This window comes from Rhinolophus sinicus, linkage group LG05 (genome assembly GCF_036562045.2).
Source record: "Rhinolophus sinicus isolate RSC01 linkage group LG05, ASM3656204v1, whole genome shotgun sequence".
In the NCBI taxonomy this organism is placed as follows: Eukaryota; Metazoa; Chordata; class Mammalia; order Chiroptera; family Rhinolophidae; genus Rhinolophus; species Rhinolophus sinicus.
In genome coordinates this window covers 98,948,116-98,975,772 of record NC_133755.1, presented here as the reverse complement: position 1 = coordinate 98,975,772, position 27,657 = coordinate 98,948,116, and the positions used below count along the sequence as shown (strand labels likewise).

Genomic DNA, 27,657 nt, shown 5'->3' with positions numbered 1-27,657 from the left:
TTTATCCACATGTGAAAGCAGGAGTAAATTTCCACACTCCCTTCCAATGAAAACGGGAAGCTGCATGAATTTCAGACATGGGGCTGGGAGGGATGCCAAGCCCTCCAACTTCAGGCAGGAATCATTCCCTTCACAGATGAAAAGATAGGTACCAAGATACAACACATGACTTTAAGGTCACACAAAGGGGGGGGGGGGGAGGAAGGAGGCTGGAGTCCAGTTCTCCAAGTCTGGAACCAATCACTTAGTAACCAGCTTACACTTCAGGATGACCCAGAGATTTTCTCTGTTAAGAAACTATCTACTTTTTATCTCCCGTGACAGGTACAACAAACATCAATGCAGAACTGGAGCACAAAGACCCACTGACACATTTAACATCAACAGAAAAGAGAAGCACACTGCTTTTAAGGAAAACAGTCTCTCCAGGAGTGGGGCAAGTACCTCAATGAGTCTAACAGTCTATTCAAAAGCTACCTTCCATTCACAAAATGCGTATTTTCTCTATTATAACTGCTTCCATTTTTCCATTCCACTGCCACCCCATTAAATTCTCACTCTCTCATTACCCTCTCACCTGAACTGTTAGTTCTGCCTCTTGGTCTCTTTCTAACTAAGTCTGTTCTACAAACTGTGCTTCCATGTTTCCCTCCTGGAAACAGAGCTAGTTCTAGTCATGTAATCAGACCACCTCTTCTACTCAAAAAAAGGTCTCATGGCTCCCTGATGTCTACATAAGTACAAATTCGTCAATCTATATTTAATTTCATCTGATCTATTCTTTCCAGCTTATCTCCTTGCAAATATACATCCAATGACCCCACTCCTGTATTCCTAGTCTGTAGCAAACCAGGCTACATTTCTACTAATTTCATGCCAGACCCAGGATGTTCTACTTTTTCATTAATTCCTTTTAACGATGTTGTTATATTCTTTCCTTTCTTTCATGAAGGAAGAAAAATAATTTTGATTATTTGAGACTGTCTGATGTGTTTAGTCTTGATTTAATAGAAGTTTACACAAGAGAAGCAAATGAGATGTTTAAATAACCATTTATAACACGATCACTGGCGTTTCAATTTCTTCGTGTTTAGGATGTGGCATTTTGCACATTATCATTTATGCACATTTGCACACACATATACTCTTCCCTTTCATGTATAATAGCTGATACTTTATTACTTTCCTGATAACTTCCTGGTATCTTTTCCCAACCCTGTGACTCCCAAAGTAACTAGACTTCTCTCAATCAGGATTTCTCCCAATTTTCTAGAGAAATCTAAGTATTAATAAAACCCTCACCCACACGTTGTTGATCTGTTCTTTCTTTTTCCTAAATGCAGTCAAGACCTCAAATTAGAAATAGACTCAACTTAGTTCCTTAGTTCCATCAGTCGTAAGCGATGTCATGGAAATTCCAGTGCTATCACTACAGCAATAAAATTTTTACTTTAGTACTTTACTAAAACACTTTAACACTAACGCAGTGGCAGACTTCCCTGTGTTGACATGGCATTCCGCACCTGAAGTGCACAGCCCATCACGACTGGTTCACATAGCTGGGGAGAGAGCACCTGAATTACTTTAAAACACAAACACCTAGACCATCATGAAATATATTCTGACTTTAAAGACCGGCTGTGCGATACACCAAAGAATAAAATTCAATGATAGCTGGAGGAAAACAAAATAAGAGGAAAATGCCCACTTGTGGTTGTTTGCTTGTTTGCTTGTTTAGGTTTCTCTTTCAACTAACCAGAAGGCTGGCTTGCTCACTGGGACTCCACAAGACAACTATGTGTTCAGAAGTCTATACAAGACTCCATTTCATTTGGAACATGGTTCTCCTACTTGGTAACAGTAGGGAAGACCTGAACACCACCACATTCCAGCTAAACCACAAGCAATTTTTTAAAAATTTATGTTAAATAAAAACTTTTAACATTGCTTTTACATCAATTATTACAGGGGAAAATGTGGTCAAAACTATCCCAAAGCACCTGGCACATCATAAAGAGTGGCAGAAATATATGCACCATCAGAATCAGGGGTCCTGGTAATTCACCAATTTGCAGGGCTTGAAGTAACCCACACGGGTAGCAAGGATGAAGACTTCAGAAACTAAAGGATACATTTACTATCTTTAGAAATTGTGGGTTGAGGCTTTCAGTTTTTCTATGGCATTATAGCATGAGGAATGCTCAACATATTTTTCCAAATGTGCTTTTTCAACCAGTGCTTTGGTTTTCAAGATCTCTTTTATTGAAAATTTCATGCAGAAGCAGGGAATACATGAGGGTAGTGGCTGTTGTTTTATGTTTTGGGGGAGACACTGCGAAATTAACAACTTACCTGAGGTAATTCTGACAGCTGATTGCCATCCAACCAGAGATCCTTTAGATGTAAGAGAGCTCCGATTGATTCTGGCTAAAACAACAAAAAAATAACGTTATGGTAACAAAGATCCAATTTTTAGTCTTCACTAAAAAGAAAGAATCCTATTTCAACAGTTAACTATTGGGTACCACAGAGATGTTTGTGGGTATTTCTCTAACATCAAGCCCCCCTTCCTAAAATCACCCCAGCACTCTCCAAGAATGCCAGTTGTTTCCACATAGGCCCATCATCTCTAGTGCTGACCCTTCTCGCCCCTGAATCATAATTCATAACCCGTGTGAACTGTAGCACATTCTTTAATGTTGCCAAGCTATATATGTGGAAATATTGGTTTATAAGCATCCCCACGGAGCTCCCCCCAAATATTTTGTGATCATAACTAAGGAAAAGGTTAAATTCAAATCACCCTTTAATATAGACTTACCAAATTATATATTTCATTGTTTCCTAAATCAAGTTCTTCTAGTCTCCGTAGCTGGGTAAGTGAGCTATTTTTTAAAAAAAAAAAAGCTCTTAGTACTTAGAAATGCTGAGCAAAGTGGGTGTTCCTCACTTAAACTAATTCTCAAAAATAAGATTCATTTGGATTTTATGCAGTAAATATTGCATTGATTGGATGGGCTATCAAGAGAAAGCTGGCGTCTCCCAAGCTTTCTATACGACACAGAATCACTTTTTGACAGAATACTATAGCATAATACATTTTTTTTAATGCTTCAAGAAATTCATTTAGTACAAAATCCCCTCATTTTCCCCAGAGACTTACTCAGGAAGATACGTAAGAAGATTCTCTCTCAGTTCCAGTGAAGCCAGGTTATAAAGACTAGAAATGAACAAAAGAAAAAAGTATAAGGAAAATTCCTGAGATTCTTCCTATCCCGTTCCCCCACCCCCCACCCCCCACTCCCAAAACACACTCCACAAGTAGCAACTCTTAGTAAAACCATGTATGTTATTTTCCGGGTGAAGACTATGTATCATCACCACCCCCATTAAAAACAATATAATCTCTACCTCCCAAATTTTAATATTAAAATAAAAAGAGTAGTAGCGTCACTATAAGGCACCCTCATTCAAACACCTTGTACGCTTGACATGTGAAAATAGCTCACTAGTCATTGAAACACAACCACTCTCGGGATCAAGACAGAAGCCAAATATGTGCTTCTAGACTTTAGAATGTCAAAAATGTGCCGTTCCCAGAAAAACAGCAACACTTTTCATCTCCCGGAGCTCAGAGTTCTTCTTCCAAACATCAGCGAGAGACCTTCCCTGTCTGAAAGTAGTGGGCATCTCACACCAGAGAGCCCAAGTGCTCTACGTAAGCCCATAAACTCAGAGGGCAAGTGGCAGCGGCGCTATGGAAATAACTGCCATTGCAATGCATTAGGGATGATGTAATAGCGCACCTCACGTGCTGCCTGGAAGACCAGACTGATTCAATACATGGTGGCTACAATAATAACATTGCTTTTACTTCTATGAAACCCCAGAATGGTGCTCTACCCTGCAGATTCTCTGCCTCTCAGGTGTAATCCATGCCTACTCGTAGCACCGTGAAGAGACACTGATTATCTGGGTTGAATCTTCAGAGGCAGTGGCCACTCCACACCACCAGAAATCTAAAACATCCAAGCGATATCAGCTGGCCCAACACACTGATTCAGAAGATGCCTGATTCGTCTGCTACTCCAACGGGCTCTGTACCAAGCTCGAAACCAATCGAAAACCCAAGCTTTTGCTAATGTCACCATAGTAACATCCAGATTTGGAGAATTTTCATGTACGAGCGCAGAGAACTCAGGAGTGAGACATTAGCCCAACGCTCTAATCTGCCTTAATCCTCTATTCTCCTGCCAACCTGAAAGTCAGAATCATGGGCACTAACAAAGCTGGTTTTATAACATTAGAGAATGTAAGAAAGCTTGATTTGCATGACTAGGATATACATACCGAAAGCCTGTTTGCTTGAAAATGTATTTTAATTAAACTATGAAATGCACATCTTCTGTATCTCCTCCAATTGTAGAAAACTGAATAATAGTTCTCATGATTAAAGCAAGAGCAAACATATAAATCTCTTTGGAATGTATTTTCTTCTAAATCAAAATCCCTTCTAATACGTAATTATGAGTATAATGCCAACAGTCTCAAAAAAAACAACACAGAAACCAAGAGTAACCAGGTGGGAAGCTGGAGCTATCCAGTTCTACTTTCTCTGGGCCAGTGTTTACGTAGAAGAAGTAACAATGTTAGTGAGGACATCACCCACTATCTACTTCCAAAAGCAATCAGTAATAAGGGTGACAAGTAAGATCTTAAAACTAATTGTAAAAAGAAGATTTCAAAACAAAGGGCTTTGTTTTCAAACGCTTAGCCAATTTTACTGTGGAGGCGGTAATCATTTCTAGTTTCTAACGTTCACATTTCTAGTTTAAAAATCACTGACAGAACTGTCGTTTTATCTGTGCAACATTCCATTGCTTTTGCACCTAGGTTGACACACAAAAGACATCCTCTAATAAAAGGAGAGAAAGCCCTGCTTTGTTTCAAAAACTTGACGTGCTGGGCCTCGTCAAATGCACGTTACCAAGCAGGTCTTGGTGTTCCCAAGGGCTGCGGCCGTGCCCAAGGCCACCTGCCTGACTCAGAAACGAGAGCTAAGAACTAGTCGTTCTCAGTGCAGAGGATCATCAACCAACTTGTAACTAACCACACGTTGTCCATAGCTGGTGACTGATGGGACAACTAGGAACAGAAAGGAAAGACAGAGCTTTGACTACTACAGACTCCCAGCTCCCATAGGAGCCCAAACCTCAGGGTGTCACCTGGACTAGTCGTTCTAAGTGCAGAGGATCATCAACTGATTCTAGAATGAAACTGTGGCTTTGGTTCTCAGCAGTGGCTCGCCTTGGATAATTCCAGGCCAAGTGCAGAACCCTACAGCCTGCTCCAGAATGTGCCTCTCCCGTCTGTTCTAGTAACAGCGGATGGACAACAGGATCTGCCTGAATGCAGATTAAACCAGCGACATTAATACAAAAGTGAATGAATGAATGAATGATTTCCCTTCCTCGTCTTTCAGAATATAGTATCTTCACTCAAGACTTCAGGGCCGTGCCTTCCCCTTCAAAGTAACCTATTCAACTCAACACAAACATCATTGCATCTATCATAGCACCTAACAAAGAACACAGTGCTGAGAAGTGCTGGAGTGAGGGGATTATGAACCCATTTCTGTCTACTTCAGAGGCCAGGCTCTTAACATTAGGCTAAGAAAAACAAGGAAATCCAAGCTTCCCATGCATTTATCAGCCACTTCAGTTAAAATATGCTATCATAAGGACAAAAGAAAAGTATCGGGTATTTCTAATACCTTTACATTCGAATGTGGCAAAAATTAGACACTTGACATGCAACCTGAGAATTACTAATCTTTAATATTCCTACTACTAATAATGACATATTGTTGTAAGTGCTTTCTAAGAAGTAACTTTATGGATGAGAAAACTAACGCACACTGAGGGAACCTGAACAAGGTCTCACACAATTGGTAGGTAGGTGGCAGATTCACTAAGGAATCTGCATTTTTAATCACTATCTTCTGTGGTCTCTCACTCTTAAGTCAACTTTGTAAATAGATAATACATTAATATATATGTACAATAAAGTATTCATTAATAAGTTTTCCTCCCACCTGTGTCCCTCATCTATCTGGTTTCCTAACATCGAGACCCTTCTTATGGGAAGTCACCTTTTTTGTTAGCTACTTTTGCATTTTTCCAGAGTTTTCTTTCATGCAAAGACAAGCAAATATGAATATACAGTCTTCTCCTTCTCTTCTTCACATGAACGGTAGCACCCAATACACGTCTGGTACTTTGTTTCCCTCACATAACAGATTTTTGTCTCATTTCTTATTTTTACATACCAGCAGTTTTTTTTTAATTGCATAGTATCTCACTGTCTATACATACCATATATTTTTTAAAAAATACTCCCCTATTAGTAGTTATTTTACCCTTCAATTTTAATTTCTGGCAAATTATACTTCTACATGATACTGTTGGAATGACCTCATCTTCCCTCCCAGAAAAAAACATGATTTTCTATTCTCCCTACCACTCCCACCTTTTCTACCACCAAATAGGGTTAAAACAAAACCTAATAACTCCTGTAGGCAGAGTGTGGTGAAGCATTTCTCCTCAGTCCACTAATGCTTAGTGTTTTACACAGTTCATGATAGCAGGGACAAAAGTAATACTCTTTTGTAAGTCAGAATGTAGGCCAACTGTATTTTTAGGATTCTATTTCAGGGACTGGGTGAGTGGTTTCTTTAAAGAATTGACATCTGTTCTTCACTATATTTTTAAAAACCTTCTTTTATACACTTGGATTACTGTTCGATTTTGATTGCCAAAATCATTAAGAAAGGAAAGAATAAAATAAATTAAGGTAGCCCAAGCAAACAAAGGCAGTACACTATAAAGTCATTAAAACATAAACTCTATAAACAATTATGGCAATGATATTTGGGGAAAACAATATTGATGGGGATAAAGGGAGCTGTTTAACATTCATAATATTTCTGCATTTTAAAATACCAATTAGTATTTAAGAACTCTCTGGTTATAAACTTCCTTATAGTGGCTTTGTTCTGGATATTTTTCTAAAAATTTTTATTTTTTCTTTTGAAACAATAACTATTTTTTATAGAAACTCCCAGGCCTCAAAAAAGAGCATTAAATATGATAACAGTTTTCAAAAAGAAGATTCATTCCTCTCAGGCAGCATGCACTAATACAATATAGGTAAACAGCCTCCCACGAGGCTGTAACAGCAAGGGTCACGTGACTCACTTCAAGGCCACTCAAATTAAGGTCACCATCCCCAAGGGTAGCAGAGACAAAAATCAGACCCACATGCTCTACTTCAATCTGCCAGAGAACCCAGAGCCCATCTATTGGCTCGACTTCTATTAGCAAACTATCATAATTAAATGTATATTCATAATAACCACTTAGTGACTGACAACTATGTTTTGGGCACAGTGCCAGTCCATTACATAGATTCCTCATCCTTTAAAAAGGCTATTTTTTGAGGGGGAAAAAATTTCAGTAAACAGAGTAGAGATGTGTAGATATGTTAGCCTAACTTACTTTTTTTTTGTCGGGGATGGGGGCAATATTAGTTTCTTTTATGGCCAAGGATACGTGCTCTCATGGAGACAGATCCACAAAGTAAAGACAAAGCAGTATGCTGCCAGATGGAAACAGAGGCTTCCAGATCCTCAAAATCCTCCCTGAGTTCCCAGTGGGGTTTCTGTATCCTCCCACCTTCACTTCTACTTCCCGTCACCTGAAAACTTTGGGGGCTCTGGCTATGTGTACCTGCCTGATCACCAGGTGTGAGTAACTGAGACAAAATGACCTCAGCACATTACTCGTAAGGCTATACTACAGCCTATTTCCAGTAAGAATAAATTGGGTCAGTTTCCCTGATATAGTATCATCTTTCAGCAGTACCAGGCTTCAAGTCTAAGGTCCATCCTTTTCTTTTTTTCATTGAGATTTATTTTACATTGTATAAAATTCACCTTTTTTAATGTGCACAATTCAGTGGTTTTTAGTATATTCACAGGTTGTACAAACATCACCACTATCTAATTCTGGAAAATCTTCATCACCCAAAAAGAAACTTCATATCCATCAAAAGTCATTCCTTACACTCACCCTGCCACCCACCCCCAGCCCCTGCCCTGGCCACTGGCAACCACTAGTCTAATGTCTCTCTTCATGCATTTGTCTATACTGAACACTGCATGTACATGCAATCCTACTCGGGTGGCCAGTTAGCTCGGTTGGTTAGAGCATGGTACTGTTAACACCGAGGTTGCCAGTTCGATCCCCACAAAAAGAATCATACAATATGTGGCCTTTTCTGTTTTCTGCCTGACTTCTTTTACTTAATGTTTTTAAGGTTTATCAATGTCATAGCCTGTTTCAGTACCTCATTACTTTTCATGGCTGAATAATGTTCCATTAGATGGCTATGTCACATTTTATTTACCAGTTCATCCACTGATGAAAATTTGAGTTGTTTCTACTGTTTGGCTATTATGAATAATGCTGCTATGAACATTCATGAACAAATTTTTCTGCAGACATGTGTTTTTAATTCTCTTGGGTTTACATATCTAGGAGTGAAAATGCTGGGTCATATGGTAACTATGTTCAACTTTTGAGGAAGAACCTGCTCCTTCCAATGAGGGCTGCATCGTTTTATATTCCCACCACCAATATATGAGGGCTGCAATTTCGCCACGTCCTCACCAACACTTGTTCATATTTTTGATGACAGTCGTCTAGTGGGTGTAACACGGTGCATCACTGTGGTTTCCATTTGCGTTTATCTGATGACTAATGATGCTGAGCATTTTTTCACGTGCAGATTGACATTTACCATATTTTGCCATGTATAATGAACACTTTTTTGACCAAATTTGTGAGGGAAAAATAAGGATGCACATTATAGACGGGTAGTACTAATTCCATATCCATATAAATGTTTTCAATCCTTTTATTTATGCTTAAGTAGTTAAAAGTGTAACTCTAGAAATCAATGACAATATCCGTATGCAAAATAATACCCTGGAATATGATAATCGGTTTTGCTGAACTTACGATGAAGTCTGCAATGACGAAGAGTGTTTGGCCTTCAATGATGCATAAATATCATAAATTTGTTACCGGTACATAAAATTTCTTATACCTTGTATCTGTTCTTGTGGTTTGTAATTCTTTGTTACATGACATTTCTTGTACCATAATGTTAAGAAATAAATGCTAAAATTCCTTTATAATATAAAAAAGTACCTAAATGAAAACAAATAAAAATTTGAATTAAAAAATTAAAACGAGAAATTTTTTTTCTCTGAAAGTTTGGGCCAAAAATGTGGGTGTGCATTATACATGGGGGCGCATTATACATGGCAAAATATGGTATATATTTTCTTTAGACAAATGTCTACTCAAATCTTTTGCCCATTTTTAATTGGGTTATGTGTCTTTTTATTGTTGAGTTGTAAGACATCTTTATGTATTCTGGATATAAGACACTAATCAGATTTGCAAATGAGTTGCAAATATTTTCTCCATCTGCAGGTTGTCTTTTCACTTTCTTAATAGTATCCTCTGATGCACAAAAGTCTTTAATTTTGATTATGTTCAATTTATCCATTTGTTTTTCCTTTTGTTTTGTGGGCTTTTGGTATCGAAGAAACCCATGCCAAATCCAATGTCACGAAGATTTACCCCTACTGTTTTCTGATGAGAGCTCTGGCTCTTACATTTAGGTCTCTATTCCATTTAGAGTTCCTTTTTACATGTAGTATGAAGTAGGGGTGTAACTTCATTCTTCTGCATGTGGATGGTCAGCTATCCCAAAAGCATTTGTTAAAAAGACTGTTTTTCCTCACTGAATTGTTTCAGCACTCTTGTCAAAATCATTTGACCATAAATGCACGGGTTTATTTCTGAATTTCCAATTCTTTTCCATTGACCTGTGTGCCTCTCTTTATGCCAGTGCCACAGCCTTGATTGCAGCTTTGTGGTTAAGTTTTGAAATCTCAAGTGTGAGTCCTCCCACTTTGCTCTTCTTTAAGATTGCTTTGACTGTTCTGGGTCTGTTATATTTCCGTATGAATTTTAGGATCAACTCATCAATTTCTATAAAAAAGCCAGTTAGGATTTTGATGGGATTGAGTTCAATCTGTAGACCAATTTGGGGAGTACTGCTATCTTAACAACATTAAGTCTTTCACTCCGTAACAAATGAGGTCTTTCCATTTATTCAGTCTTTCACTTCTTTCAACAATGTTTTGGAGTTTGCAGCGTATGTAGCCTACATTTCTTCTGTTAAATTTATTCCTAAGTATTTTATTCCTTTTGGTGCTTTATAATGGGATTGTTTTCTTAATTTCATTTCTGGATTGTTCAATGTTAGTATATAGAATACAACTGATTTTTGTATATAAATCTGGTATCCCATAATCTTGCTAAATTAATTTATTAGTTCTAATAGTTTTTGTGGGTTGCTTAGTAGTCTCTATATACAAACATCATGTCCCTCTTTGGGCTAACTCATTTTTTAAAAGTAAAAACTACAGTGTGTGATTTACTTGAGTAGAAATTGATACAACTGATCTCCATAAAATTTTTTTCAGTATTAAAATGCTCTTTTGGAAGACAAATTCATTCACAAAGCATACCAACATGTGAAAACTCCTTCAAGCAAAACTATCCTTCCCGTCTCTACCAGTGAAATCTTCCAAGTGCTTTTAGTGACAGTAAATTAAAAAACCATTGTTCACTAGGCACTGTTTTCAAGGGCATATCATCAATTTTATTCAGACAGTTTTCTTAAAGCCTACCCAAGACTTGGAATTCGACTCTACGATCCTACGGAACGCTTCTCTCCTCCTCAACTGCTGGCCCTTCCAATGCTAACTCGCATCTTCAGTGATATAGAAAGTCATTTAACTTAATTTTACTCCAAATTTTTCTAAAAGTGATTTACAGAAGTCTTCGAAAAATGAAAATATGCAAAACGTTTCATGAAATAAAAAATTAGGGACATGGAAAGCTGGAAGAAACTAATACGTATGCTCACTGTGAGGCATCACACAGTAAAGGAAATGCAGCTTCTTCAAAGAAGAACTCAAGTTTAAATCCCAGCTCTACCACGCACCAATGACACAAACCTGGGCAGATGGCTTGTCCTCATTTTACACACAATTCTAATAAAGCTCAGGATGGGTAATGCTAACCTCATGAGTACAGATGTTGTAATGAGACAGTGTATGTCTCACAGGGCACCCACCCCATTGTAAATGCCAGCAACACCTCTCCCTCCAATTCCTTAAGTCCCTTCACCACATGGAAATTAATACAGCTGCTCTCCCTGATCACTGAAATTAGCTTTCAGCTTTCCAGCAACAAAAACAGAAGAGGAAGTGTGATAAATGTCAGAACTGTTGTTAAAAGGAAGAAGGTTACCAGTTCTTCTGGTGAGGATTTTTTTTTTTCCCCTACAAATGCATATTTTTAAAATCTCTCCCTAATAGCTCCTTATATTGGGGAAATTAAGCAATATTAATGGACAATAATTATTCTTCATTAGAAGGTTTTAGAGCAAAAAAAGCAGTGTTTTTTCCACAGTTACTTCTTTATATCAACCTTTGACACAAACTGAGTAAGACAAAAAAGTGACTGCGTCAGAACAGGCTAACATGGTCCTAGGACAAAGCTTCCAGAACCTCGCTGGATTGCAGAACCTATGATGGCAAGCTGGAACCCACCAGAGTGTGGGAGGTAACTGTGTGCCTCGTCACACATATTTGTTCAGTGTGTCAGAGCAACGCCATGTTCAGCACAAACACAAAGAATCATCCCACTGACACCCCCACTGTTTCAGGGTACAAGGTACTCCAGGTGCACACACTAATCACAGACACACACACACTACACAACTAGACTTCTGTGTACAAAGGACTCAAGTGCTTATTGTGTGGGACGTGAAGGGTAAGGTCCGGGAACCTGCAAACTGGGGATCTATTTCACCTCTGCCAATCACTGGAGAAGGCTTGACAAAAGAGGTAGAGTTTTCAATCATTAAGTAAGGAAAAACCTCAGCCAGTTTGAAAAGAGGAGGCGGGTAAGAATTTTTAAAGTTCACTTTCATGAAAGGCTTCGAAGCTTTTTGCTTGTTTTGAGCAGAGCTCAAAACTGTAAAAACTCCCCAATGCATGCTGGTACAATAAACAAGTATGATCAAGCGTCTCATACAGTGGTCTCCAAACTTAACCTGAAAAATATTTGCAGCAGACTTTTGTAAAGCAAATAGTATATGCAACACCAACAGGAAAAAATGTGAAAGCTAATAATAGAGCTGCGCTGATGCAAACAGGAATGAGCAGGGACCACCCACCAGAGCTCTGCTCTCACTGCACAAGGCCCTGGAGGGACTTCAGTGGAATCCCGGGGGCCTGACAAAGCAGAGTTTGAGAACCCGGATCTGGAGCTTGACTCCCAAACATAGGATTCTAAGCACATTTAAGAGTATACTTTCACAATCTGTATATTTACTTTAAAAATATATAGCTGTTACTATGTGCCAATACATTGTATATATTATAAATTGTACATAAAATCAAAACATTTTAAGTAGAGGATAAAACAAAAGAAAACATATTTTATTAAAGACCCAAAAATCTGTTGACTCACATTAGTGAGAGCAATGGGATTGAAAATACCGTGTTATGGATTAAATCTTTTGTTTTACCTTTTAGTACAAAACAGTTGTTTCTAAATTGTTTGTTTTGATACTTGGCTTAATGGCTTTAATAGATGGAAAGGATGCGTCACACAGTTACGCTGATCCAAAAGCACATCATCACCTGCATTTATTAAATCAGCCTACTACTTTTAAAAATTTCTTCTGATTAGGGAAAGGTCTTTGTTGAAATTTGGCTGATAAACTACCACCTTCCCTGATGTCATTCACTTGTTCAGGAAGCCTAAAGAGGAGGTGTTGCCATTTTGTATTTTTAACAAAAGGGCTTTAGAAAGCCCACTGAAGGGGAGTTAGCTTCTCACTCAGGGCTAAACATCACCTTTCCTTGGAAGGACCAGAGTGCTGATGCGCCATCACAGAAAAGAGGCAGCAAATCTGGGACACTTTGAGTGAAAGAAAAACAGGTGATTTTGCACGAGGTAGCCAGTACCCGTCTGTGTGGTTCAATAGAGTTTCATGATCTTTCCTTGTCTCATTACAAAGTGTTATAAAGCTTCTGTTATTTGAGAGACTGGCTTTATCAGGCAGAGTAAGCATACGAGGGTTCCCCGGTGGGAAGCCATGTAGTACAGGACGGGAACGCGGTGCTTCCCGGGGCACTGAAGCACAGAAACCAGCGTGGCGCCAGTGTCTTCCCACACACCAAAGGCTGGCGCTGTGTGCGCCCAGGTATTCCCAACAGTGTGTGCACCCCAGTATTTGAGACAGCGACACGGATGGCTATCGTGCACCGAGTTGCCCGGGGAAGGTGCAGCAAGCCTACAGAAGCACCATGGAATATTACACTTGAAAGAGACAGCAAGACTCAAGGTCTGTCAGTCATGCGGGAACTGCTAGTTCAGGTGGTCCAGTGTCACATTCGAGAGCAGGTCATTGCATCTTTGCGAGCTGTGTTTTCAGCAACTGCTGTGATAAAAGGCAGGTATCAGGTGAAAAAGCAATGTAGCAAAGGAAAAGAGGCGCAGTTTGAGCAGCTGAGCAGTGGCCAACAGGTAATTACATCCTCCAGCAAACAACTGGGGATATTTAAGAATGAGATAAAAATATTTATTCTTTCAATTTATGTGTATTACTTTTTAAAACAACTACTAGGGTGTTAGAAAAACACTTATCAAGTTGTTTGGACCTAACTACTTAATAAACAGAACTATGAGGTATCTCTAGAGGTGGTAAGAAAAAGTTACTCAGCCCCAAGGGCCCGGGGAACTGTCTTATGGTGATGGTAGGGGGAGTCGTGCAAAACCACGGGAACAGAGACGAGGGAAGCCCTACTCCAGTTCCAATTTGGCATCAACTCCCAAACACTCTTCAGACTCTGTGGGCAACTCAAACACACGATGGGGCAGATGCTTGCAGGGGCCCCAGCTTTGAGGTGCTACAAGTCTGTCCTACATAAAAGCTTGGCTCTCTTCTCCAAGCTGGACACTCCTGCTCACCCTGAGGGTGTCCGAGCCCTTGGGAAATCCATAGCTTTTGTACTTAATGCCACATACTTTGCTATGGGCCAAAAGGACAAACAGAGGTCCTGGTTTCACCCACACTCAAAAGACACACATGGAGGTGGCTGATTCATTTAACCAAAGGAGCAGAGTTAATTTATGCAAAAGCCACTACCTCCGAATCCATAAAGATAACAGGAAGTATCAATCAGTCCAGTGGCCATTTCATTTCCTTTTCAATTTTTTTGGAATATCAAATATGTGTGCCTTCTTTATAAAACCATATTGTGAGATGTTTGTTGGTTACTAAATATTTGGTTAAATGTTCTAAAGAAACCATTTGGGATGTTTTTGAGAAATAGAAGAATCTTTTCCATGAGGGAAGTTAAGTTTCAAATAATGATTTTCTTACATGTAGTACACTTATGCATTTATGAGACTTCCTCAACAATTCCCCAATTCAACTTTCAAGTATCTTTTCAGCATGGTCTAGGACAGCAGAGGTACCTAATCTTCTTTCTCCAAAGAGGAGAGTGTTCTTTGATTGTTTCTTTCTACTAAGTGCAAACAGGCTGTCGCTTTAGAGTGCATAATACATAAATCTTAAATCCAACGGGTAGAAATCATGAGGTCTCTTGCTATGGTAACAAAAATTATTAAGAAACGGGAACAGGAAACTCTATTTCCCATTTAATTTCACAAATTAATTTAAAAAAAAATCAGTTGATTCACTTAACTGACCCCCACCCCCGCCCCCAATATTCTTACTTCTTGGCTGATAATTCACCACAGAGTTCAAGCTCAAAGTGGCATTTTCTTTTGGAAACATAAAGCTATAACAGTAACACAAGCTGATTAAGGCTAAAATCAAAACAAAACTAACAATCCCCCCCCACACTACCCTTACTATTGACAGAAAATGAAGAGGCGTGAGAAATTCTGAATGTTGGCAAAAAACAGGTACAGATATTACCAGGAAAGATGGGATATAAAATATTGTAACTTATTCTAAAAAGATTATTAAATAACATTTTCCATTGAAACAATGCAGTGGGGAGTGAGAGAGGCACTCTGATTTAATAAGAACATATTTTCTCTCAAAACATTAAACCTTTTTAAAAATATATGAATCAGGGGATAGAAGGGCAGTGATAGGCTGAGAAAGAAAGGGAGGGTGGATGCAAGGGGCTTATAGCCCAGAGACCCTGAGGAGCAGGAGGAGGATGGCGTCAGTTTGGGTATTTGAATGACTACTACATGAATTAGAAACATGTGAAACCTGACACAGCAGAAGTGAAGTGTAAGTGCATGAAATCCACAATAAAACACTGCTGTTTCCTCTGCAACTGATACCACAAACTCAGGGTATCTTGGGGGCTTCTTGCCTCCTTCTCCTCCTGAGAGCTGAAGGGCACAATTCCTCATCAGCAAGTCTACTGGCAAAATGGTAATAAGGAAACAGCGTGCACCTCAGAAAAATATGGACACAGTCAGCCAGGGGTCTTCTGCCCACACAGGAGGGAAAGGAGGGGACACAACTGTATGTCAAAAACTTCCGGAGACCTCGAGAAAGAGAAACTTTGCAGAACAGACATCTGTCAGAAACACTGTAGTTCTCCAAAAGCAAGGTTCTGTCTAGTCTTAGCACTGAGGCAGGACAGGGAAACCCCAGGGAATCCTGCAGGACACTAAGGAACATGGGACGGGTCCGCCAGGCTCGGCCGGCCACAGTAGGCTTTTGTCCTGAGTGGTGAGGCATGAGCCATAGGCCTGATTTCACCCACTGTATGTCCTGGAGGTGTGGAAAAGATCTGCTAAGATAATTCAATTAATTTATCCCTGAGGACGCATAACAGAACATTTATTCACCAGCATGTATTTTCTTCAAAGGATTTTATTTCTTGCCACGGCCGTCCTCCCCAACTAGAAGGCAGCGACATGGAAATGTGCCTCCCATTGCATCCCTCTCCCAGTTGCAAGCTTGCTCTCCCAAAAACACAACACCCTCACTCCCATCTCAGGTCTGCGGTGCGCACACTGGCAGACACAGCTGTTGTTTGGGGGCATGTACTCTACGTTCTCAGTGGAGTCCCTCATTGGCTCTCCTCCCTGGCATGGTTTAAAATTACTGTGAGTGGTAGTTTCTATTTACTAACCACCTATACAACACATGCTACTTTGCTCAAATTAAATCCTTTGGAATCCTTCATTTAAAGAGAACATCCAAACAAATTAAGGTTTTCACTAGTCATAAGTAGTAACATCCTTTTTAACCAGTATAATGTAGGGACAATGGGATGTAAAAAACACAGGAGGCTGGCTATGGTCTTTCTTGAGAGTGAAACTGAAAATTGGGTAAACGGCTTTCTGAGTAGAAAAATAAGAGCCGAATAAGGACAGAAGGGCAGAGTGGATGATATAAACACCCTTTTGCCCTGATATACACAAACTTGACATAAAAACTTACTTGCCAATGTTTTCAGGTAGAGACTGCAATGAGATGTCATTTACAGAAAGACATGTCAAGTTCTGCAATTCAGGAAAGCTTTCTGGTAATCTGAAACAAACAAACAAAACTTGTTAATTGAAAAATAAAAGTGAATAGTATAGGCTAATCATAACTGTAATCATTTCTTCTACATGCTAATTGAAATAACCTCCTAAAATTACATTATGTATGCATGGCATCTTTTTATGTATCAGACACTTATAAGGAAAAAAAAAAAAAACAAGGACCTGATCTACCTAGAAGTACAAGGGCATGATAAATACTTGTTGATAGGGTGATCCAGAAATAATTAAAGAGGAGAAATATGCAAGTTCTAAGAATAAAGGGGAAAAAATGTTCTGAGACTAAGAGCCCTATGAAAGAAAATGATGGTCGTTGCAGCTAAAAATGCCCAGAGTGAAAATACTTTATTGATTAGCAGAAAATACAGAGAAATTTAAGCCCACAAGATTATAATAAAACACAAGACAACTGCTTAATATATATATTTTTTCTGTAGCTTATAATACCCAGAGCAAAGCTATGGATTACTTAGACTTGATCAGCTGACAGCCAAGTGCTACTTTCTTAATATTTTTCTTTTAATTTTACTTAAAATGCCAATCACTTGAGATAATTATCTTTCACTATGTTCTACACAAAAGGACATTTTTTATACTTCCCTTAAACTCTACTGAATAATGAGTTTTCAAAATAAATTATTTAAAAAACTTACAAAGGAAGTTTACTTTCAATATTTCTATGGTTACCAGTATTTAGGGAAGGAAAAAAAAAAAAAGAACTAACTGAAGGAAAAAAAGATCTCATTGCATCTAAATTGCTGAAGGTCCTAATAAATCTACTAATATAGACAACAGAACACATAACTCATTTTGGGGGGGCTAAGGGGAAAACTTCTTGCCTTAGTGATAGTCTCTAGATTAGAACCTTCCATTTCTTTCCTCTTTCCAAGTTCCTTTTAAAAAATCAAACGAATCCTAAGTTCCTGTTTGACATTTAATGTAGATAATTCCAAAGTTCAAAACCAAATCCAGGCCCTGTACAGTAAAAGCCAAAGTAGTATGACGTGTTGAGGAAGCACAATGTTAAGAGAAAGGAATTCTCGTCTGAGATGCTACTCAGAGGGTGCATGATCTTGAAAGGTCATTTAACCTCTTTGAACCTCAGTTTCTTCAGCCTTATAAAATAAGCAGGCCAAGCTAAATGATTTTTAAGGTCCTTTAACTCACTGATACTGTCTTAATTCTTAACCCAGTATACTTGCCAAATTAAAAGGGTTTTACTTCAAGAAACCTGCCAAATATGAGGCCAGGGTAAATCCCAGTAAATCCTCATACAATGTGGGTGTGTTCTAGGTGAGAGAGTTTTGAGACAACGGTAAAAATCGTTTGTCAGCAGACATTATCAAAGGAAAACTAAAGAAGTAGAAAAGGGGATTAAGCAATTGAATGGTTAGGAAAACTCAAGGGCAGCATAATGAATATTTCCCAGCTGCCTAACCTTACTAGCTAGCTGCCTTAAGGATAAGTAGCTTAGTTGAGTTCAACAAACATGTATTGAGTTCTTACTCCATTCCAGAAATTACAGTAGGGCTGGTGACACAACAATAACTAACAGAGGGACACAAGTTAACCCTCTCAGGCTAGTGAGGGAGTCTTCGTCAGAGCAATAACTTAAACGTCAGTTTCAAGTGTTAGGAAATAAGTGTGCCCAGAGCACCACAGACAACCAGAGGAGGAGGAGACCCTGGTGATTAATCACGGCATGCGATGCTCAAACTGCACCCCAAAGGAGGGGGAAATGGCTGGCATCGTCGAAAAGCGGGAGGAGTGAAATGCATGACCTACGAGCACGTTATTACCGCAGAGCATGATGTCTGACACGGGCAACTGACAAATACAATGATAAATGCAACTGACCATGAGGGTGGAGAGACAGACCAAGGTGGGCGGTGGTGGGGGAGGCTTGCACAGCCCACCAGGAAGCTTGGCCTTCATCTTTTAGGAACAGGAGTTACTGACAGGTGTGAAGAAGAGGGACAACTGTACGGATGATGGTTCAGAAAGAAGAGAAGACTTGAGGACAGTGATGAGTTAGAAAGCTATTAGGTTAAAGCTTACTAGATGACTATTTTTCATAAAAAATAAATAAATGTCATTAGGAACTTAATCACTGAAATTCAAAACAGGGAAGCCAGAAATACTCGAAAAACCACATTTACTTCTTGGAAATAAGCAGATATACAAAGCATTCCCTAGCACTCCATACCCCCAAGTCCCAGGAAATTTTGAAATGGGTGAGATGAATCCCAAATTTTAATTTAATCTTTATTTTCCTATATCCTAAGGGGGAAAAAAGGTAGAGAAGAGTACCTTTCTCATGAGGCTGCTCACACTGTCTTAAGAATCTTAGAAATGGACCCACCTGGCCCAGAGAGACCTCTGGAACAACACTGAGGGCAGGCTGTGCACTGCTGTGTGGGCTCCCGATGGAGCCGGGAGCCATAAGGAGGGGCTCCTGATAACACCACTCAGCTCTGCCCAGGCAGCATGCAGTGCCACACCTGCAGGAAGGGCAAAGCTTGGACATTCAGGACTCAGTACCAGACAGTGACAGGTGGCTCTAGCTGGAGGGATAAACCCAAAGCAATCCTCACAGCGATTGCTAAAGTAAGGAAATAATGGTGTCAGAGTTTGGGGGTTGTTGTTTTTAAGGAGAGTTAGAGGAAAGATGAGATATTAAATATGACTTGTTCCTGGAGTGAAAAAAATATCTCTATTAGGACTTCTTGAATACTACGGGGTAAGCTCTATGGGAGCCCAGGGCTCAGTCTTAGCCCACAAGACAAGATGGATCAATAGGAGATTTATAAACTACTCAATTCTTCGCATGGCTTCAGAAATGCACTCATCGCTTCTGTTTTGTACACGCCACTGTGCCTCAGCCTCTCACTGTCCCATCAGTAGCACAGTGTGCCTTTCATTGTACAGCTATTTATAAGTAAGTATCTGTGAAGGTCAACCATCCTCGATCAAGACAGCAATCCATCCAGGTAACTCCAAGATGGGTACCCTGGCCGTGTTCTTTGCTTGGTTCTCAAAAAAGATATCCTTAATCCTATAGACAGATAATCAAGCAGAAAGTTTACCTAGTCAGTGGGTTTCCGCTGAAGTCAGCTATCTGTAGTGCTTTACAGAATGAGATGCTTTCTGGAATTTCAGGAATATCTGTAGGAGCGAAAAAAAACAAAAAGAAAACTATCATTTATCACCATTGTCAACAGTTTTCATCATCCCCAAATGGACCACAGTCACAGAGAATACCTGGAAATTGTGACCTCTATTCCAAGGTGGAATGGATTTCTAAAGTATTTTTCTACATCTATTGTATATTTGCTTTAATAGAAGATAATGTGCTTCTTTTTTTTCTTTTTTATTAGTTTGAGGTGCACAAGAGAAAGCAAAACTTAGACGTTTATCATTTATATCCCTCACACTGTATGAACCCCCCTCCCCCATCCACTATCCCTCTGTACGTTCCCCAAATTAATTTTCAAACCCCCATGGCCATCTTGTGGTTACTGACTATTTTTCAAAACCTCTCACCTTCCCCTTATCCCCACCCCCCCGCCCCTCTAGCAACCCTCAGTTTTTCCTCTATGTCTCCAAAACTGTCTCTTATTAGTTCATTCACTTATTCTTTTCTTTAGATTCCGCATATAAGTGAGATCATATGGTATTTGTCTTTCTCTTTCTGACTTGATAATGTGCTTCTTAACAGGAGTACATTAAGAAATATTCAACAAATACAAAGCCCCATCATCCTATCAAAAGTCATGGATGGCATTCTGTTGGAATTCCCATTAGGCTTTCTTTCTTTAGGTTTTCATACGGCTGTATCAGTACAGAGGATTCTAAAGTATACATTATTAATTATAGATTTTCTTCTGGTTATAAACACAATTTGGAAAATACAGAAAAGTCCAAAAAAAAAATTGAAATAAAAACCACCAACATTCCCTTCACCCAAAGACAGTTTTATTCTGATGTATTTTTTTAGTTTACATTCATACACACACACACACACACACACACACACACACACACAGTGTGTGTAAATACATTATATTTCCAAATATTAGGTTCACGCTGACTTGGGTTTTTTCACTTTATATTATATTACAAACTTTTTCCTCTGCCATTATTGGTCCAAATACTTTGCCATTCTTAACAGGAGAAGAGTCCACTGCATATGGTTTCATATTTTATTTAATCAATCCCCAGTTGTTGGACATTTAGGGTGTTACCGAGTTCCTGATGTTATATTATGTTCATTTCTGATTATTTTTTTAGGCTAAGCTCCCAGAAGTGTAATTACTGTGTCTCTACAGCACTTGATAAATATTGTTAAATTGCCTCAGAGGGGGGAAAGTTTCACATATTGATACTTCCCTCAACTTGTACAGAGGGCCCAATTCAACATCTCTCCCCCTCCTTTCTTTCTCTTACATTTTAAAAACTGCAAGTGTTATTGGTAAAACAGTCTGGCATCATTTTGTTTTATACGCCTTTTATTGCTACTGAAGCCAAATATTTTCTCCATGTTTACTGGCAACTAAGTACTGTGATTCTGAAATGACCAAAGTTTGTTTTTTAAGTTCTTCTTTCTCTTAATACAAAAGCTGAGGTTATAGCTTTTAGGGCTTTAAAGGTGAGTTTATAGCATTTAATTTCAAAAACACATTTATTTTGGACACATTAACATTAAGAAGGGCTAAAATAGAAAAGGGTCTCCTTGGTCCCATGCTGTTTCTTCCACCAGTTGGACAAAAGCAAGCTGAGCCAAAACATACCTAATATTTCTAAATTGGGGGTGGCAGTGAGAAGGGAGAAATAAAGGGAAAAGGGGATGCCTTGGTCCTACAACCACGAGGTAATCAACAACTACATAAAAGCTTTTAGTTCAGATTTAAATTTGTGGTAACATGCTCCTCACACTATTCTCCGCCTTGCATGGTCATATGACGTAGTAAAGAGCAAACACTACAATCCCAGTTTCATAAATATAATAGCTACATATTGCCCACAGTTGAGTCTGTAATGGATTTTTAAGACACACAAACATTTGTGGGCCCTGAGGTACAAATACAGTGGGAGATCCTTTTACGCGTATTACCTTAATCTAAATAGAAACTATTTTAATTTACAGATAATGGTACCAAATGGACACTGAGGCTCAGACAGGTGAAGCGCCTGCCCATCATCACCGCCTGCCTCACTGAGTGCTGGCCGCCCACACTGGCTCAGGCACTGCCCTGCTTACGAGTGAATGAACATCCATGAAATCACCACAGGATGAGCACTGCTATCTACATAGGCAAGTGAGGCAACGACATGCTATGTTCTGTCTTGGTCTGAAAGGTGCCGCTTGGCCTATGCACTCCATTGGCACCCTCTTCTGCCACTGCGACTCAGGTCCCAGGGAGTTTTTATCTGAGGTCTGACAATTAAGTTTGCGAACCTGTTGCTAAGATGTTGCTAACTGTTTTTGATATCAGAAGGATTATTCGTTATGAATTTGCACCAACTAGACAAACAGTTAACGAAGTTTACTATTTGGAAGTGCTGAAAGGCTGCGTGAAAAAGTTAGACGACCTGAACTTTTTGCCAACAATTCATGGCTCTTGCATCACGACAATGCACCAGCTCGCACGGCACTGTCTGTGAGAGAGTTTTTGGCCAGTAAACAAATAACTGCATTGGAACACCCTCCCTACGCACTTGATCTGGCCCCCAGTGACTTCTTTATTTACCCAGAGATAAAGGAAATATTGAAAGGAAGACATTTTGATGACATTCAGGACATCCAGGGTAATACGACGACAGCTCTGATGGCCATTCCAGAAAAAAAGTCCAAAATTGCTTTGAAGGGTGGACGAGGTGCTGGCATCAGTGCATAGCTCCCCAAGGGGAGTACTTCAAAAGTGACCATAGCGATATTCAGCGATGAGGTATTTAGCACTTTTTTTAGGATGAGTTTGTGAACTTAATTGTCAGACCTCATATATAATTATATCATAAATTATAATTATACAATAATAATGATTAAGCCTTGAATAAACATCTATTTACACACAAATATTAGAAATAATGGCATTTTCTAGTGTTTAAGGAATGTACTCCGAAACTTCTACTTGCCAACATTCAGCTTAGTTCAAGCTTCTATATAAGGTGAAACAAAAATAATTTTTAGTCATATTTGTCATTAATTCAACTGTTTTGTCTCCCGTATGTCCAAGAATAAAAGCATAAAATTTAATTTTTATAAAATGTCTGAGAATGATTGTAAAATTAAGTAATCCTTTCCCTGTAACTTTCTTAAGAGAGCCTTGAATTCAGAGCCCCTCTAAGCTAGCATTATTTCTGAATCAGAATTGCTTTGAATTAGTGAGACATGCGTAGTTGTACTTCAGAAATAAAGTACCAAATCTGTAGTTTACCAATATAACCATTATTACAGCCAGGATACAGGAAATAGATAATCAGCCTTCAGCTCTCAGTGCAAAGCTCTTTTTCAGCACCACCCACCAGGCAGACAACAATCCTGGCTGCATTAGCCCAAGGGCTTCTGAGGCAGAACACAGCTTTCACCACAGCTACTGACATTTAAAAAACGATTTAAAGGGACACTCCCTGCCCTTCCTGGCACTCACTTCTTGGCATCCATGCTTAACAAACACATCAAGCTGAGAGTCCACCTCCTCCTACCCTCTTCCCCTCCCCCAAATAACACACAGGCTTCAGTCCACATTCTTTTCTGGGGAATGGAGCCACCTTCCCACAGGCCCAGGACTCTCCTGCTGGACCACATCCTTTCCTCAGAAGCTGTAGCCGTTTTAGGGCCTTTCTGGGGATGGAGACAGACTGGACCAAGTGCCCTCTCAGGTTCTTCCACGGATGTGTGAGTTTGGAAACTTCCAGGACATTTCCTTTTGTGGAGGGCTGTGCACAGACAGCCCGTTTTGTCTATGATCAGAGCTCCGTGCATAGCACAACAAGTTCTTCCTGAATAAATTAATTTCCCGCTGGCATTTATTCTTGTTCTATACAAATAGTATCTCTTCTCCTGGGTTCAAGACCTAACTGATGTTAATAAGTTATACGGCCAGGTTCTCTCCACCGAGAGTACCACGAAACGCTAAGAAAACACGTCCTGCATGTTTTCGTGGCTATTCTCTAAGATGACCTAATACCTTCTGACAGCATTAGGAAATGAAGTTAAAGGTGATTAGAAATGCTTAAAGAAAGCACAGGATGACCTCCATCTATTCATTGGTCTTTCTGTAAAACTGCAAAGAACAACATTTTAACCTCAGGACATATTATATGGACAGTTTCTTATTAAACACAGGGCTACCCTCAGCTCCACCATCCCCACCGTGCGAGCTTAATGAGCAAGGTCGGGGTCCCGGGTGCAGTCCAAGCATAGACACTTTCCTTCCCCTAGTTCCAGCCTCACTGCCCACTGAGGACCCTTTACCTAGAAACGTGTGACAGCAAAACAGCCAACAGCTGAGGCTTACTGAGCAAGTCCTCAATGGCAGGCATGATTCTCAGCACTTTGCATAAATTAACCCATCTAAATTGTCACAACTCTACGCAAGTTACCGTTCTCGTGTCCGCTCTCTGAATGAAGGACGGAGGCACCCAATGCGAAGGGCCTCGCCGAGTGTACACGGCTACGAAGTGGGGCCAGGATTTACACCTGGGCTTTCTTACCCCAGAACATGCCCTCTGCACCACAAAGTTCTGTTGTCTCTACAAAGCATGAGTAAGGTCAAGAGAAACCACAAAACTCAACCCACGTGCCCTGCTGCTACCCTGGCACGTGCCACCTGTGAAAGCCAAGGATGACGCTGTCTGAGTCTCCAGCAGCCCGACGGAAGGGGGGCCAGGCCCATCCGACCTCTTACAATAGATTTCAACTTTTTCTTTACCTAAATCTTCCGATTAAACAACGCCAAACTAATCTTTTATTTTCAAGATAACATAATAAAAATACCGAAATAACAAAAAAGACGCTTTAAAATGTAATTCTGTGGTGTGGCTAATCTTGACCAACTTTAAATTATGATTTAGTATTGAAATTAAGAAGAGTATTTGATTAAGTACATAACATTAAAATGTTTCATAGTTATTTCTCGCTTAATGTAGCTCCTAAAGGGGGGGGGAATGTAATTAGCACTATCAAGGAAAAGGCAATATGGTGTCATAAACCGTCAATTAAACCTTCCCTGAATTCCCTCAGACAGATTAGGCCTCCCCTAGTGCCCAACCGTTCTTCTTTGAAGCATTTTGCTCAAAAGTGTATCATACTATGGAAATGGACTCAGTATGTTGCTCCCCCCCGAGCTGCTCCCCTAGCGCAGGGATCCGACCTGGATTGCCCCCCAGTGTCTTCCCGTATTCACCACACTGCAGCCCCTCAGCAGGCCTTCGGCAAACTTCCAACCTGCTCCAGGCCTGGAATCACAACACAGCTTCCTCACTTCACTGAGGTCTGAGTCTCCACTTCATCCACCCACCAGCGCTACTGAGAGGCAGAATGAGACAGCTTACATGGTGACTTGGTAAAGTGCACAACTGCAAAGGACTAAATGGGGGGGAGGAAGGCAACCCCCGCGACAAGGTACAGGTTGGTTTTGTTAAGTGTGGGTCACATTTTATATCAACATGTGGAGTTTGGGGCATAGGTTTTCCTGCTCTCCTCTCATCCCCAACAAACACTCAGACCAGAGGGAAAAAAAATCACGAACTCTGTCAGTGTAGAAAGAACTGAGTCTTTAAATACGTCCCCTGTTCTTAGTATCCAGTCTTGGACAAAGAAATGTGTAAGTGCATGAATGGTCAAGAATTTGAGGATGGAACCTCAGTGCCACGGCACTGATGTGAAACCGAATCAAAGACAAATGAAAAATAACTTAGCTTAAACGCATGGTACCATCACAATGAAAGCCAGCCCATGAACTGCCCTGCAAAGAGATCCAGGGGCAGAGATGGCTCCAACAGGAACCCGGCAGCTCACAAGTGTACACATGGATAGGAGACCGCCAACCTTCCCTACACTCTGCCTCGACGGCCAATAAGCCACTTCAAGACCTGGGCAAGATGAACAACTTCCCAATTAGAGTTTAGTTACATTTGTCTTTCTGGTTCAAAGAGAGAAAATGTTTCAGACATGACCTACAAGTTAAGTCCGCTTGGGTTTTCCTTCTCATGGAAACTAGCAACATTTATATTGAGCACTTTCTATATTTAAAAATGTTAAAATGCTGTGGATGACCCAAGAGCAAAACACAAGATTATGAAGCACTTGCTCTTCTTCCCATCCAACGCTGCCCCCTCCTAGTACTAAGAGGAATTCACTCAGTGGATTAATATTGTTGCTCACGCACTGAATTCTCCACACACTACAGCAACTCCTGGTAAGAAGAAAAAGTACAGCAAGGCCAACGCTGAGCTGGCACTGAGGCTCCAGCTGGCTGGCGTGGTATCAAGAGTGCATGCACACACATGCACTGACACACACACACACACACACACACACACACCCCTCCTTCCAACCACAGGCACGTTTTACTTTTTAGCACAATACTTCTACGTTAGATGAAGATTAGAAATTGCTACCTGACAGCCTCGTGCTCAGAGAAGCCTCTTGGAATTAGTCACCTGACAGTTACCTCAGACACAAGTAGAAAGTCTTGTGCACTGAGAGAATAGCAGGGGACAGACTGGGACCGGTAAACGTGACAGGTCTGGCTTGGGGGAAAAAGGTCCCCTCCCCCCAAGCCCTGCTGTCCCACCTGACTGTGAGGCTGCAAATAAGAACGTGTGATACATACACCAGGTGTCGTGACCTGCATTGTGCCAACATCCCCGCTAATCCTTACAGCGAATCCGAGGTAGACAGCAGTGGTCCCATTAACAGAGGCAGAAGTGCGCTCGGAAACATTTCCTTCTCCAAGGCCACTCTGCTGACATGTGCAAGGGAAGAGCTTGGAAATGTAACCTCAGTCCACCCGCCTCCGGGCTGAGGAAGACGGTGAAGTGCCTGTTGATGTGAAGAGTCCAGTTCAATCAGCTCGAAACGTGCTGGAATCAGAGATGTCAGAAGCGACGCACAGGGAGACGGGGAGGGAAGCACAAGCCTGAGGTTCTCAGACACCACTCGGCAGGCAGTGCTTTTACACAGAGATGGGGTGAGGAGTGGTCTGAAGGGAGAGAGAGCAAGTGGGTCTCTTGTTATGGGGACAGGGGGCACCCAACAGGCAGAGGCGAAGAGAACTGTGGGAGCCGAGCCAAGAAGACAAGGGAGCAGAGTGTCACTGAGAAGGTTGGTCAACATGGCAACCAACAGGTAAAGAAGGTGGGGACTTCCCTACTGGGAATGTGCTGTCACCTCTGAGAGAACGTGAACAGAGTGGTCTGAGGGGAGCCAAACCGCAAAGGATGAGAAGCCCGTGGATAAAGGGGAGGCGGGTATAAAACAGTAGCTGCCAAAGTCCAGTCTGCGGCGCAATATTCATAGTTGATAAGACGAGGAAAATGGAAAGAAGGTGATCCAGTTTTGTGATCATGAAGCTCAATTATTTAAAAGGACTATAGTCGAATCCGAGATTATATCCTGACTGGGGATGCTGAAATCCCTTTGTCTTCTACAAAATTGACAGGGATGGTTTTTTCTTATCAAAATAGTCAGCAAGCTTGTGTCACAACCCCATTAAAAAATAAATAAAAATTATCCTGCTCCATTAAATCTAAAAGCCAGAGAACCTGGGTAGAGCATGCCTTCAAAATGTCTGGCAATTACAGGAGGAGAAGAGGGGTTTAGAGCTTAGGAGAATAAGGTCATTGTGTTTGGGCTTGATTTGTTTGTTCGGAGTATCTGCAGAGTTACCAG

General features: G+C 40.4%; 1 protein-coding gene across 1 annotated transcript in view; it reads right to left on the bottom strand.

Annotated features, from left to right (window-relative positions):
• LRRC1 (leucine rich repeat containing 1) overlaps positions 1 to 27,657 on the bottom strand; it is a 113,995-nt gene that overhangs the window by 26,521 nt on the left and 59,817 nt on the right. Inside the window, exons 3-7 of the mRNA XM_019734770.2 lie at positions 19,847 to 19,925; positions 16,657 to 16,746; positions 3,164 to 3,220; positions 2,822 to 2,885; positions 2,353 to 2,427 (exon numbers count right to left, since the gene is read on the bottom strand). Coding sequence (XP_019590329.1) covers positions 2,353 to 2,427; positions 2,822 to 2,885; positions 3,164 to 3,220; positions 16,657 to 16,746; positions 19,847 to 19,925 — 365 coding nt within the window. The remainder of the gene's footprint in view (positions 1 to 2,352; positions 2,428 to 2,821; positions 2,886 to 3,163; positions 3,221 to 16,656; positions 16,747 to 19,846; positions 19,926 to 27,657) is intronic.